General features: G+C 35.1%; 1 protein-coding gene across 1 annotated transcript in view; it reads left to right on the forward strand.

Annotated features, from left to right (window-relative positions):
- KCNH7 (potassium voltage-gated channel subfamily H member 7) overlaps positions 1-12,203 on the forward strand; it is a 391,026-nt gene that overhangs the window by 251,436 nt on the left and 127,387 nt on the right. The window contains exon 3 of the mRNA XM_081143216.1: positions 4,794-4,949. Within this exon, the coding sequence (XP_080999342.1) occupies positions 4,794-4,949 (156 nt within the window). The remainder of the gene's footprint in view (positions 1-4,793; positions 4,950-12,203) is intronic.

The raw sequence follows: 12,203 nt of genomic DNA on the forward strand, positions 1-12,203 counted from the left end.
AGAAATGAGAGTCTTCAATGGATTTTAGAGGAGATATGTTGCTTAATAGAAACATGCAGGAAACAATGATAGTGGGCAATAAATCTCAGATTAATTATACTTATTCAATATGCTTTGGGGCCAATGCATATAGATGAACTTTTTATATAAAGCACTGTATTTTTATTATTTGTTAGCATCAGACAATAAATTTACAAGCATTAGTTTTGAAAAAGTGATTTTTGCCCCTTAACTACCAGAAGCAAAATTACTCTGCTCTATTATAAACCTGTTAGATCTCTATCTTCATATCTTTTATCTGTTGATTTATCACAAATCTGCACTTTATGTTTTCCTGTACAGTCAGCAGTGTACCTCAAATGTTGAAATTTTAAACTACTAAGTAACAAATCTGCAAATTCACAAGTATACTCTTAATGACCCAAGACGTGTATTTTAAGTGTTAAAATCAATATGTATTTTGGTTCATTAGCAAAATACATAATGACTATTTCTAGCATCTCCACAGACTCTCTGTTTAACCAATTTGTAGTGTGATGCCTGCCCTGAAGCACTTCTATTTTTAGTTCTAATGGAACAGTCTTAAATTGCTTATTCTCTGTTTACTAAAGTTATCCTGCTTGTTACCATGGAAACTGTGACAAGTGTTCTAGCTCACTATTTTATTAAATAAATTAAAGATGTAGTGGAAGACTATGAAGGTGCAGCCTGTCATTCTTAAAACACACTTTGCCACATCAGTAAAACCATGAACACATTTGTGGAAAGTATGAAATTAATTATAAATAAGGTCTTCCACATTACAAATTTGGGAGGCTATCCACATTTCAAAATGTGAATCATAACTAACACATATGCTTCTCCAACTTGCAAAATCTGTGTTCTAAAAGTGTTATTGTAAATGAGTTCCTTGGAACTTAGAATATGTTCACCCATATAAATAATTTCATAAATAATAATCAGATCTCCAGGCCCACCCTCAACCTGTGATGTCTCAAGCTATAGCAATAGTAGCCTTGGTTCTCAGCTCTGGCAGCAGACACCATGTTACAGAAGTGAAGAGAAAGGAAAGAATTTTCTCATACTCATTTTGTTTTTAACAGTCAAACCATAGATGGGGCACAATTTTGGAATATTAGCATCCACTGGCCTTCCTGAATGTTGGGCCCCCAACTACATCTTTCTATTTGCCTTTGCCCATGTCTCCAGCCTCATGGCGTCCTTTAATTTTCCTGAATCTCCCCCTGAAGTTTATGCCCATCCCACCTTGCTCCCAACCTGCTCCTGACTCTAAATTGAAACATCACTATCCTCAAGAGTCAAAGCCATCTCAACTAGTTGTTTAAAAAGAAAAAATAAACTGCCATTAGACCCAGTGATCCCACTTCTGAGAATATATCCTAAGAATCCTGAAACACTAATCAGAAAGAACTTATGTACCCCTATGTTCACAGCAGCGCAGTTTACAATAGCTAAGATCTGGAAACAGCCCAAGTGCCCATCAGTAGATGAGTGGGGAAAAAAGCTGTGGCACATTTACACCATGGAGTACTACGCAGCTGTAAAGAAGAAGGATCTTTTATCCTTTGGCTCAGCATGGAGGGACCTGGAAAGAATTATGCTAAGTGAAATATACCAGTCAGAGGAAGACAAATACCACATGATCTCACTCCTATGTGGAATATAATCAGCAAAACAAACTGATAAACAAAACAGATCCAGAGACATAGAAGCATGGAACAGACTGAAGGACCTCAGAGGGAAGGCAGGGGTGGGGGAATGGGTGGGGAGAGATTCATCAAAGAACTTATATGCTTTTATGCATAACCTATGGACACAGACATTGGTATGGGGAAAGCCTAGGGGTGGGGTGGATGCAGGGTGGAGGGGATCAATGGGGGAAAAGGGGGGTCATCTGTAATACTTAAAATAATAAAAATAATTTCTTTTAAAAAGCAATTGGGCTGAACATTGTCTCTGGGGGTTTAGTGACTTTTATCAGGTTTCCTGACTTCTCAAAAAGGGCCCACCCTCACTGTAGGAAGCTCAGGGGAGAGGTATATGAGCGGGGTCCTGGCAGGACACCAGCGGCATTAAAGAGAAGCAAGTTTAGGACATTTGCAGAGGTCTGAAAAGGGTTACAAGAGCCACTGCAGAACTTCTAGGCAGCCAGGGCCTAGCATTGGCCAGGAACCATTACCAGTCTTGGAAGGGGCCGCCCTCCAGAACCTGTGGCCATGGCAAGGTTGGGGGCACCACCTGTTTCACCTTCCTACCCTCCTATATCTTGTCAGTGCCTCCCATTAACCAAATACATCCAGAGCCCAGAGGCCAAGAGAGCCAGAGAGTCAAGAAAGCCAAAGAAGTCAGCTGTTTGGGGGCCTGGAGTAACGCAGAAAAAAGTAAACGATGGGCGGGGAGTAGAAAGGGTGGCAAGAAACTGACATTTGTAATAACGTGGGTGGGTCTTGAGACTATCATGCTAAGGGAAATAAGTAAGTCAAACAGAAAAAGTCAAGAACCTTATGATTTCATTCATGTGGGATATAAAACTGAAAGCAAATGATGAACAAAAAAGATGAACAAACAAACAAAAACTCATAGACACAGAGAACAGTATGGTGGTTTCCAGAGAAAGGAGTTGTGGGGGTAATAAAAGGTAAAGGGGGTCAAATATACCGTGACAGAAAAAATTTGACTTTTGGTGGTAAATGCACAATGCCATATACAAATGTATTATAGAATTGTACCCTTGAAACCTACATAAATGTATTAACCAACGTCACCCCAATAAATTTAGTTAACAATGTGGAAAAATGAAAGCAATCAAAATACACACTATTACTTGCATGAGGACTCTTTCTGAGGTTTTTGTTCAAACATACAATACTTTTGAGCCCAAACAAATCCCTAACTTGTGAGATTTCTGTCACCATGACTAAAAAAAATTATTTGAGACCTTGAGGGCATTATGCTAAGTGAAATAAGTCAGACAGACAAAGACAAATACCATATGATCTCACTTACATGTAGACTCTAGCAAACAAACAGTAACAACAACAAAAGTTCATAGACAAAGGACAGATTGGTGGTTGCCCGGGAAGGGAGTGGGAGAGGTGGACAAAATGGGCAAAGGGTGTCAGAAGTTACAAACTTCCAGCTACAAAATAAATAAGTAATGGATGTAATATACAGCATGTAGCTATATAGTTAATAATAATACTGTATTGCACATTTAAACGGTTGCTAAGAGAGTAGATCCTAAAGAACAGGAACAGAAAGAAAAATATTTAACTGTTTGGTGATGGATGCTGACTAGACGCTGGTGATCATTTCACAATGTGTACAGATATTGAATCATGATGTTGTATACCTGAAACTAATATAATGTCATATTTTAATTATACCTCAATAAAAATATTCAGATGATAAAAATATAAGGAAAATGCTTTGTGGTTATACTTCGTTTTAAAAGTCAGACCCAAGAAGGCAATCGGAAGTCAATTGATTTAAAATAAGTTAATTTCTTGACTATAGTCTCTAAATCCTGGATCTTGGGTTTTCTGTTCAAAGATGGGCAGTGGTAGTTGATTGTAACCTGAGTCGTCCCTTTGATAATTTCTGGATGATTCTAATAAAATATATCTAATAACCTTATATTTGTGTGTATAAAATAATTTCATTGTTTTGGTTGAAGAGATCAAATTAACACAATAATATAGACAAACTTTTGTTCTTTTTTGCTGACAGATTACAAACCAAATAAAATTATTATAATTTGGGCTTTTGCACAAAAAAAGAAAACAATTGTTGGAACATATGTGAGACAAAGTCAGTAATTTACTAGTTTATGCCCAAGAAAGTAAATGAGAAAAAGGAAATCATTCCCTTAATGCTGAAATCAAAATAACACAAAATGAGTTATCTTTATTGTTTATACACATATATTTTACATAGATTCAGATTTAAGCAAAGTATGTAAGGAAAGGCTAAGAGTTTTTTCCTAGAAAGTTAGAGAATATGACTTTTTTCACATACTAGTTATTACAGTGGTGGGAGTGAAAAATGAGAATTGATATTCTGTTATTCCATAATCTAGCACCTGAATTTGCTGGTTAATACTTTATGGCAAATTTTGTGCATATTTTCAGTAAATATACATGCAATAAAATATGAAATTAAAAATCAAAGTATTTTTTCAAGAAGTACAAATTGGTAGTTGCAAAATAATGAAGGGGGTGTAAAGTACAGCATACGGCATACAGTCAATAATATTATAATAAGTGCCAGGTGGGTTCTAGACTTATGGGGGGTCACTTTGTAAATTATGTAAATGTCTAACCTCTATGCTGTACACCTGAAACTAATATAAAATAATATTGAATATCAACTATAATTGAAAAAATGCCAATTGTAAATGACATGTACTGTATGGTTCCATTTATATAATCTTTTAAAATAGAAAAGAGTACAGTTGTTTATGAAATGATAATTAGTATTTAATTATAGTGAAAATTGGAGGGGAATAATGTATGTGAAATTAGTGTGGTGGCTACCCTGGGAAAGAAGAATAATTCAGGGTATGCAAATTCATGATGTGGAGGCTTCACATGTAACTGTATTATTTATTGCGATAAAAGCATCTACAATGAGAAAAAAATTAAAGTATTTTTAATTTAATTTTAAATATCATTTAAGAGAAAATTCTATAGGGTTTCTTTAAAAGTTTAATATTACTGATACTTCTAAATGTTGGCATATTTTTAACGCAGCACTCCTCTTTCATTTCTCAGGGTCCACTTTCATTTGCAACACTCACATAATTCCAGTGAAAAACCAAGAGGGTGTGGCTATGATGTTCATCATTAATTTTGAATATGTGACAGATGAGGAAAATGCTGCTTCCCCAGAGAGGGTAAACCCAATATTACCAGTCAAAACCATCAACCGTAAGTAAAAGTAACATGTGTATAATGTTCTTGATATTCCGCTCTTTGATCATTTTAATACACTCTTCATTTACATATTTCAATTCTCAAAATATTTTTACATTTTAAATAAAATAACTTTCCATAGAAAAAGCCAAAGATGAAGTTACACTTTGTTGCCTTATGGAATCAATCAGTTGCTTTTAAAGCCATTTGACTTCTATATACCATAGTAAATTCAACCAGTCCCCTATTGATAGACATTTAGGGTGTTTCCCAACTTTGGCTATTACAAATAACGCCAGAATGAATTATGCACATATGTTTTCATATATGTATATGTGTATTTTTGGATAAAAGTATCTTCAGGGTAGGTTTTATAAGTGCGATTCTTGGGTCAAAATGTACACGCATATGTAATCTTTTTAGATACATGCTATCAGACTCCCCTCCTTATGGTTTGAACCATTTACACTGTTACAAACAATATATTAGACCTTTCCCCCAAAGCAATACTAATAGTGAATCAACCTTCCATTATTATGAGTGAGGTTCATATATTTAAGCACTACATATAGACATGTTTTTCTGTCAACTGTCCATTTTTTGTATACTTTTTTTTGCTTTTTCTCTTCTTTAAAATTCTAGAATAAGTTACAAATCACTTCTCCAGCAAATAATTTGTTTTTTATCTTTTTTCCTGATTTTTGTCATGCAGAGGCATTTTTTGTAATATGGCTAAATTTATCAACCTTTTTCCTTGTGAATTCTGAATTCTTGAGCTCTATTAGAAAAGCTTTAACCATTCCAAGGTTGTAAGTAAATTCATTTTTATCCAGGAACTTCTATGGTTTTATATTTTAAGATCTCCAGTGCATTTAAGTTTAGCTTGGTTTATAATGCAAGGTATCAATTTAATTTATCATTTTATCAATGGCTATCACCTTTTTATTGATTAGAAAGTCTATCTTTTCACCAGGAATTTGAGATGCCACCTTTATCACATGCTAAACTTCCTGTGTACTTTAGTCGGTTTCTCACCTTGATTCTGTTCTATTTATCCTTCAGAATTCACGTTTTTAATATAGACTTAACACCTGATAGAAAATGCTCTTTTTGATATTCATTTTCAGGGGTTTAGAGTTATTTCTTGTTTAACATTTTAGATGAACTTTAGAAACAACTCATCTGGATAGAAAAAAATTCCTTCGGTATTTATAAATTAATTGGAAGGAAATTGAAAACTTTGTGCTGTTGAGTCATTCTATGCAAAATTATATATTTTACATATTTAGTTTTTAAGTCTAATCTTTGTGTTTTTAGGCATGTTTTTAAAACTTCTTCACTGTTTTTTGTGCTACTTGACATTTAATTTCTTTGTCGTTGCTATTATTCTGTTTCCTATTTTTACGTCTATGGATTTAGTAGGTTCATATAATATTCTACTCGCTTAGTGAAATGTCTTAGTTTGCAGTGGCCTATTCATTGACTCTCGTGAGTTTTTCAAGTATTTTATGATATCAAATAGAGATTGCTTTACATTTTCCTTTCCAATTCTTATACCTATAATAGTTTTCTCTTGTCTAATTTTACTATTAGCCCCAACGTATCATTAAAAAGATGTTGGTGAGCATCATGCCTTATTTCTGATTTTCTTGTCCACGTCATATGTTCATCATTAATTGAAATGATGGCATATGGGATGAATTGTATGTGTTTTATAATTTTGAGAAAGTTTCCACTCACTTATATTTATTAAGAATGGGTGCTGAAATTAGTAAATTGCCTTTCAGCATCTGTAGAAATGAGTGCACTTGTCTGTTTTTATGGTAAGTTTTATAAATGGAGTTTACTAATATGAAATCATCCTTGCATCTCTGAAAGGAACCACATTTGGACATGATGTATTTTATTTTGTAATATGCTGTTGGATTATTTTATCTAAAATTAATTTAAAATGTTTGCATTGATATTTATTACGGATTCTGTAATATTTTTATGTGTATGTGCAATTTCATCAGGTATTGGTATCAACATTATAATTCCTTCAAAAAATAACCTGGAGTTTCTTCTCTATTTTCTATGCTACAGAATTATTTAAACAGTTTAGATATCATCTAGATTTAAAAGTTAAGTTTCATTCTTCTGTGAAATGATCAAGACCTGGTACTTATTTGTGGAGTAACTTTTTTACTTGTTTTTCCCTCCAGAGATTGGCCTAGTCAAATTATTCAGCTCTACCAGTACTAGTTTTGCTAAATTTTAAGTTGATGACTGTTTTGCTTTCTTATATTGCTCACAACAAATTCAGTCATCATTGAATGATTCCTGAGAGTATACTTTAGGTAAAGTCAGCCTGTAGTTTGGTCATAAATGTTAATAAGATCATCTGTTTGGGGGATGCCTGGCTTTGTTTCTTCATTGTTTTCACGAATTATTTTTTCCATAGAATGGTTGCCTTGCATTGTTCATCAAATGGATGAAAGTGAAAAGGGGAAGGTTGTATCAGCAGTATGGCAGAGAGGGGATTTTTTTTAAATAAATAAAGTATTGATTTCAAACTACAATGCAAATGGAAAATTGAAACTTTGACCTTGAATGGAAGATAACCTATACAGCAGTTTTCTAGGATATAATACATTATCTATGCTACTCTATACTGTGATTAAAATAGTATCTCATGTGCAAGTGATGGCAAATTTAGCAGAGATCGTTTCTTATATTGTGAACACGGATGGTTCCCCCACGCTGCAGCTGTCACTCATACAGGGAATCATTGAAGACAGTATAAATATGCAGGTAAAACTGTTTCCAGGGCATTGCAAAGGCCCATTATTTATAGCCAGTATATTAGGTTTAGATTATACCCCTCTATCATTATAGACTCTAAATTTCCTTTTACTTGGTGTCAGTTTTTGAAGAGTTGATTGTTAGATCAGGCAGAAAAATGAGAGACAAATTATGCTTGGTAACTTCTGATTCTAGATCATTTCTACTTTGTATTATGTCTGATCTTTGGCAAACTCCTGCTGATTTTTTTTCTTCGAGTGTAACTTAGTGTAACTTATTAGAATTGTAGAAAATAATGTTATTGGCTATTTCCAAAGTTGTTCCAGGAGTGGACATTACAATAAACCAAAAAAAAAAGAAATTAAAAAAAATTAAATGTCGAGATATATTTTTTGCAGAAGCATTTACCTTCAAAATATCTAATGCCTTATCTAAATAAGGAGTGTGCATGTGTCTTTGTGCCCCCAAGAGGGCCCCCTAGAGGTGGGATTTAAATGAGAGAATAGGGAAAAGGCAACTGAGAAGATGTGTGTGCCTGTAAATTTAAATGTCTCTTCTGAACTGTAGACAAAATAAAGAAGAAAAAAAGTGAAGTGACAACACAAGAAACACAAAAGAAAAAGAAGTATAAACTGAGAAGATGAAGTGAAAGAAAAGGAGCTAAACGCACGGTAGAAAAGATGGATCATAAAGAAGGGCTGTGATGGATGGGGCTGCCTGCGTTATGGACACCTAGAGACTTGTTTTGAATTGAATGAAGTGGTGGATCATTTCTCAGGACAGCTATTTAGTTTCAGGGTTAGGAACTCTACACAGGAAAAGGGAATAGCTTTCTCTAGGAAGACCTAGTTTTTCACAAACTTATCCTTTGTTGATGATATAGGACCAGCCGCATATGGATGACTTATGTCCCTGGAATGAAGCAAGTACTGTAGAGAGTATTATTTTGATAAGTATATCTATCAAATTGATAAATACCGTACAACTGAGTGAACAAATTGCTATGTAACTAGTATAAATACCAAGTAAAAGATATAGTTAAAATATTTATCTCACTGATGGCTTCTGTAAAAACTCTGCAATCTAAAAAATAGAAATGATACAGACTCGAAAAGAAAACTGTGCTTTTCCTACCAAGTAGAAGGAAGCCACAGCTAAAGGAAATAATAGCAATGGGAAAACGAGTTCTCTGTTATTGTTTTTTGTTGTTGTTTTGCTCTAATATATCTGGTGCTATGAAATATTTGTACACTGTGGAAAATAACCAAATTAAGTATTCTAGCTTACCCTATTAATTTCAAAGTTAATTGTCAAGTTTAAGAAAATGTTGCCTTTATTCTTTCAAATGAAATTTTTTTAAGCTTCATTTTAAATTATGTACAATGTTGCCTTTATTCTTTCAAATGAAATTTTTTTAAGCTTCATTTTAAATTATGTAAACAATAATTGAGTTTTATATTTCTTCTCTTTCTTAGCAGGAATCTAGAATCACCAGCCTGGTTCTCACACACACACACACACACGACACACATATTAGAATTTGTTAAAAATATCTTGAGGGAGATTGAGAAAACTTATTTTTCTTATTATTTTGTTAGTTTACTTTGTTCATTAGATTCTACATGTAAGTGAGATCATTTGGTACTTGTCTTTCTCTGACTGGCTTGTTTCACTTAGCATAATGCTTTCCAGATCCATCCATGCTGTTGCAAAGGATAAGATTTCCTTATTTAATTTTTTTAATCAGTCCTCACTGAGGATATGTTTTTCATTGATTTTTAAAGAGAAAGGGGGAGAGAGAGAAACATCAATGTGAGAGAGAAGCATCTATCAGTTGCCTTCCATACTCGCCCTGACCAGGAATCAAACCTGCAACCTAGGTATGTAATCAAATGACCAGGAGTCAAATGAACTCTAAACCTTTTGGTGTATAGGACGATGCTCCAACCACCTGAGCCACCCTGCCAGGGCAGCATTTCCTTCTTTACAGCTGAGTAGTACTCCATGGTGTAAAAGTGCCACAGTTTTTTTATCCACTCATCTACTGGTGGGCACTTGGGCTGTTTCCAGGTCTTGGCTACTGTAAATGACACTCCAGTGAATCTAGGGGTGCATATATTCTTTTGAATTAGTGTTTTGGGTTTCTTCAGATAAATTCCCAAAATTGGAATCGCTGGGTCATAAGGCAGCTCCAGTTTTTATTTTTTGTGGTAACTCTATATTGCTTTTCACAAAAAACCTCTTGATTTTAAAAAAATTTGAATTTAACAATATCCTTCCAAACAGAAACTGAATGCATTTTGTGTTAGTTTTTGTTTTTAATCTTCACCTAAGGATATTTTTTTCCATTGTTTTCCAGAGAGAGTGGGAGAGAGAGATTGAAAGAAACACTGATGTGAGAGAAACACATCGATTGGTTGCCTCCTTGCAAGCTCCCCAACCTGGCCAGGAATCGAGCCTGCAACCGAGGCACGGGCCCTTGGCCAAAATCAAACCTGGGGCCCTTCAGTCTGAGGGCCAGTGCCCCAACCACTGAGCCAAACCAGCCAGGGCTATTCTGTGTTTTTAATTTGTTCAGCTCTAGTTCATGGTCGGTATCCCCAACATTTTGCAAATAGTAAGTACTTAATGGGAATGAATGTTATTATTACACTGAGTAATTAGGCTTTTTTTTCTCCTATTGGATCAGCATTAGCCGGATTGTCTAAGTCAGTGATTCTCCAAGTGTGAGACCATTAGCATCACCTTACAACATGTTTGAGATACATGTTTGAGATAACATGTTCTTGGGCCTTACACCAGAACAGCTAATTCAGAAATACAGAAATACAGATCTAAAGAGTTTGCTAAGTCTGTGCCTTAGCAAACTCTTTAGATCATTCTGATACCTAAATTTTGAAAACTACTGGTCTAACTTAATTAATGTTTATATAAAACTATAAAGAAAAATTTTAAGTGAAACTAAATGTAAAAGTTTAGTAAAATAAAGTTAAATTTCTATTATTTTTTATTCTCTCAGTAATTTTCACAAGGGAACTTTTTATTTAATCCTATTAAGGTACTATAATTATCTTTCATTACCTTTGAAATGATTAAAATTATACTCCCCAAATCAAAGCAGAATTTTACTTTCATTCTTACTAAAATTAAAATTCGTGTTACTCTAAAAGCTTTGACTGAAACTGTCTCCACACACAGAATAAAGTTGGTAATTTAGGGAATTATCCAGCTAATTTAAGCCATTAAAAATGTATTTCTATGATTTGGACTCAATATTTTAAATAATTGACACATAAATTATATGTTTTCGTGAATAGCTGCGTTACTCCCTCAAATTTGTATCTCAATGTTCAGAGCTCAAGCTAAGGAACAAAGACATTTTCTGTAGAGCTGTTTCATAAAAGGGCAGTCTCGGTGTTTTTATTCACCATTGGAGCTGAAAGTGTCCTTTAATTCAAAGATGAAGGGCTGCTATAGTGATATAGAATTTCCCTCTCAACCAGCATTACCTAGAAACAATCTATTATTCAGATGAATTTAATGAAAGGTTTTACAACGCAGCTAATGTTTTCTCTTATGTGTTTGGAAATTTCCTCCTTTTACAGATTAAATTTGATATAGAAAAAGGAACCATGACTGGCTGCTAATGGAAATCTGGGAAAAGTTCAGTCATAGGTTGCAATCAATTTTATATCACGTTTCCCCTTAGGATTGGGGCAAAATTATATTTTTAAGATCAAGAAAATTGCTGGTAGTTGGAGATAAAGCATGCATTATCCCTTCATTCACAGTGAGCATTAATGATCACTTAAATCAGCATATCCACACCACAGACCTCATGTGAATATCATTTGGAAGCTTCTGTTACTTAGCAACCCCCAAGTCAGGCAAAGTCCCTAGCCACACAACATTTGGGTAACTGGTGTTTGTACCATTTGTATTTAGAATATTCTATGAAGAGAGTCCCTGTCCATATTATAACTACCCGGTCATCCTGAACATGTTATTATTTTTACACAACTTGAATGGATTGTTTAACTTGGCATTTCGAAAAGGAAGAAATCAATTGAAGAGAAACAAAACATCAGTGTTCGCAAATCATACACTGATTTATTAAGCAGCTATCACACAGAAACCTAATGAAGTAACACTGATGTGGTGCTTTCATTTCTGCCTGCCCCTCCCTGAGGGACTGCACCCTCGAGCTCCGTCCCGTCTGCCCCCTCCCTTCCCAGGCCCTGCTTTGCGCCTCTTTCCCCCCAGGACGAGCGGCCAGGCTGGAGGCGGTGCCCAGGCTCCTGGGCCCTGGCGCCGAGGCCCTGGCGCCGCAGCTCCCGGGGCCGCTCTGCACCGGCCGCAGCCTTGACTTTGCCCACGTGCGCACGGGTGGGCCGAGCACTACGGGGTCAGGACCCACGCTGGGTCAAGATTCTAGTTTGATCCTATGCTTCCTGCCTTGTTGCAGGATCTTGTTTTTTCTCCACT

The sequence above is a fragment of the Miniopterus schreibersii genome (assembly GCF_964146895.1).
Source record: "Miniopterus schreibersii genome assembly, chromosome: 7".
NCBI lineage: Eukaryota > Metazoa > Chordata > Mammalia > Chiroptera > Miniopteridae > Miniopterus > Miniopterus schreibersii.